This window comes from Merops nubicus, unplaced genomic scaffold (assembly GCF_000691845.1).
Source record: "Merops nubicus isolate BGI_N331 unplaced genomic scaffold, ASM69184v1 scaffold22275, whole genome shotgun sequence".
Classification (NCBI taxonomy): Eukaryota; Metazoa; Chordata; class Aves; order Coraciiformes; family Meropidae; genus Merops; species Merops nubicus.
This window is the reverse complement of record NW_008609255.1, coordinates 31198-33735: the sequence shown is the minus strand read 5'-3', so window position 1 is coordinate 33735 and position 2538 is coordinate 31198. Positions and strand designations below refer to the sequence as shown.

Here is a 2538-nt window from a genome sequence, read left to right as displayed (position 1 = left end):
CATGGAGATGTGGTCCTGAGGGACACGAGTCAGGGGGGACCTGGCAGTGCTGGGGCAACGGTTGGACTTTGATGATCTTAAAGGTCTTTTCCAACCAAAACTTGTCTATACTTCTATAAATATCAACATATTCTGCTTATAAGCTTCTTGCTGTGTCTCTGCTCACTGAAATCCCTGGAAGAGGACAGATGGAAATCCTTTCGAAATGTTAAAGAGTATCTCATCTTTTAATGCCAAAATGCTGATTCTGGGGGAGAAGAAGATTCGATTTTCATTGACAGCAGAGTTTGAGGAACGTCAGTGGTCACCTGGAGGTGTGAACATCTTCATCACTCCCCAGAGTGTGGAATGGGGGAAGGATGGTGGGTGTAGGAAGCATTTTATGGGGGGAAGAAGCAGCAAATAGGTGGAAACAGCCTGACAGGATGTGAAACCTTTGCAGGGGAGCGTTCCTTAGCTGTGTATCTGGAATCATCTCTGCTCACTCGGCAGGTTTCAGCTGTCCCAGAACTTGTTTTAGTCAACGCAAGCTAATTCATATGCAACATCTTGAGTTGAAACAAATTCCTGGATTCAAATCTGGGGGGAAAAAATCAGGTCGGTGTTGTGTTAGCAAACCTCCTTCAGTTCTTCAGTCATTCAGTCTAGCCAGATTACCAAATTAATCTGCCTGGGAGGATACCAGCAGCCATGAGAAGACATGTCATGCAGGTGTGGAAGGTGTCTGATGCTTTTTCACCAAGGTTTCACTTAATTTGGCCTTTTATTTTCCGCTTTTAGTCACAAAGTTAAATCTCAGAAGGTCATCTGAAAAACTTCAGATTATCAATGTAAATCCCTTTTAATCTTTTCTAATAAAAAACTGAGTAGGGAATAAATCTCTCAGGAGCTTGGAGCTGAGCTCTGATTTTAAGCCTCAGCACAAACTGTTTGTAAGTGTAATTCAACATCCATACGCAAACACCACTTAGAAATGATCCTGTGTGTAATTACCTTAAATAAGTCTGGCTTACAAGAGAAGGTGAATGATTCTCAAAATTGGTTTAATAAATGAAACATTAATTGGACCTGGCAGTCTGACAGGTTCTGGCACCCTGGGCTGGATTGTTGTTGAAGTGATTTAGGCACAGCCGAAAATCCCAGGTTTTGGAGAATCTAAGGTGTGGTTTTACTACTTCCCAACATCTCTTCTGTTCAGGGATTTCTTTTAAATGGCAACAAAGGAGTCTCTGCATTAGGTAAGGCGGGGTTTAAGAAAAGCTTTGTGTAATCAAGACTTAAAAGCATTTTGCTTTTGGAAGAAACAGCAGCGAATTGAAATGACAGTGTCTGAAGTGCTGGGTTATGATGGTGCTACATATGACAATGTCTGACATCTGAGTAGCCTTCAAAGCGTTTTTTTCCCCTAATTCCATATATTATTAAAAAGCAGCTTCCTCTAGCTCATTAAAATGCAGAGTCTTGTTGGAGCAGTGTACTTTTTATTTAAATGAATAAAGCTTAGCCTTAATATAGACTAGAATGACTTCAAATATTAAATCTCTTGTACAGCTAACACTTTCTTTTTAAACAGTGTTTATCTGCCCTTCAGGAATAGCAAACTAAAAATGAATATGGTCCCCAGAAGCTCATTGTAGTATTTTCTAAATCATTCAACTGACTTCCACCAAATGCTTTTTATTAATTACACAGCAACAGCAAAAGGCCCAAAGAGGAGTCACTGATGATGTGCACATAAATAAGGTCAGTCTTTTTGGACCTAACAATGGCATCTCTCTCTCTTTTCACAGGCTTTTGGAAATGCCAAGACAGCTCATAACAACAACTCGAGTCGTTTTGGAAAATTTATTCAGGTGAATTATCAGGAGACAGGCACCGTGCGAGGGTAAGTGGGGACTGGGTTGATGATGCTCTACATACCTGCACAAGGGGCCTAAATAAGCTGTTGTAGACAGTGCACTAAAAAGAAAGTGTGGGTTTTCTGGCCAGTGTGGTTCTCAAAATGGAGAAAGGGGGAAAAAAAACCCCTAATTTTTAGCATATTTAAATCCATTAGCGTGAAAATTTGCCTTAGCTGAGCTGCACGTTGAGCTTTTCTCAGTCATGAAGTCACCATTATCATGAAGCTGAAGTGGAACATTTAGCTCTTAGGGAAGTTAAGAACTTAGAGAAGTGGAACATTTTGGTTGTGAGGCTGGAACAGATGGTGGGAAGCAGAGGCTCAGTGAAGAGGCAGGAAGCGAAAGCCAAGGGGAGGGTTTAATCTCCAGCTGCCTGATGAGTGTTACAGAGACCATGGAGACTGACTCTTCTTGATCTCTCTCTAAATCCCCATATGCTTCTGTCTCCACCCTGAAATCTCTCTTCAACCCAGCCCCTAACCAATTAGGGCCTCTTTTTACCCCTGGGCCATTCCAAAGAGGTGCTGGTCTCCATCGTGGTTCTCCAGTTGAGGTAGCAGAAGAGATGCTGAAATAAAGCTCACGGGACCATCCAGCTGTGTCTCAAACCCTCCTCCTCCTGCGGAGGGCTGCAGCA

The 2538-nt window shown here is 42.2% G+C and overlaps 1 protein-coding gene across 1 annotated transcript in view; it reads left to right on the top strand.

Annotated features, from left to right (window-relative positions):
• Positions 1 to 238: 238 nt before the first annotated feature.
• LOC103773189 (unconventional myosin-IXa-like) overlaps positions 239 to 2538 on the top strand; it is a gene marked incomplete at its 3' end in the record, with an annotated part of 20600 nt that continues 18300 nt past the window's right edge. Inside the window, exons 1-3 of the mRNA XM_008940548.1 lie at positions 239 to 362; positions 781 to 830; positions 1791 to 1885. Of these exons, the coding sequence (XP_008938796.1) occupies positions 239 to 362; positions 781 to 830; positions 1791 to 1885 (269 nt within the window). The remainder of the gene's footprint in view (positions 363 to 780; positions 831 to 1790; positions 1886 to 2538) is intronic.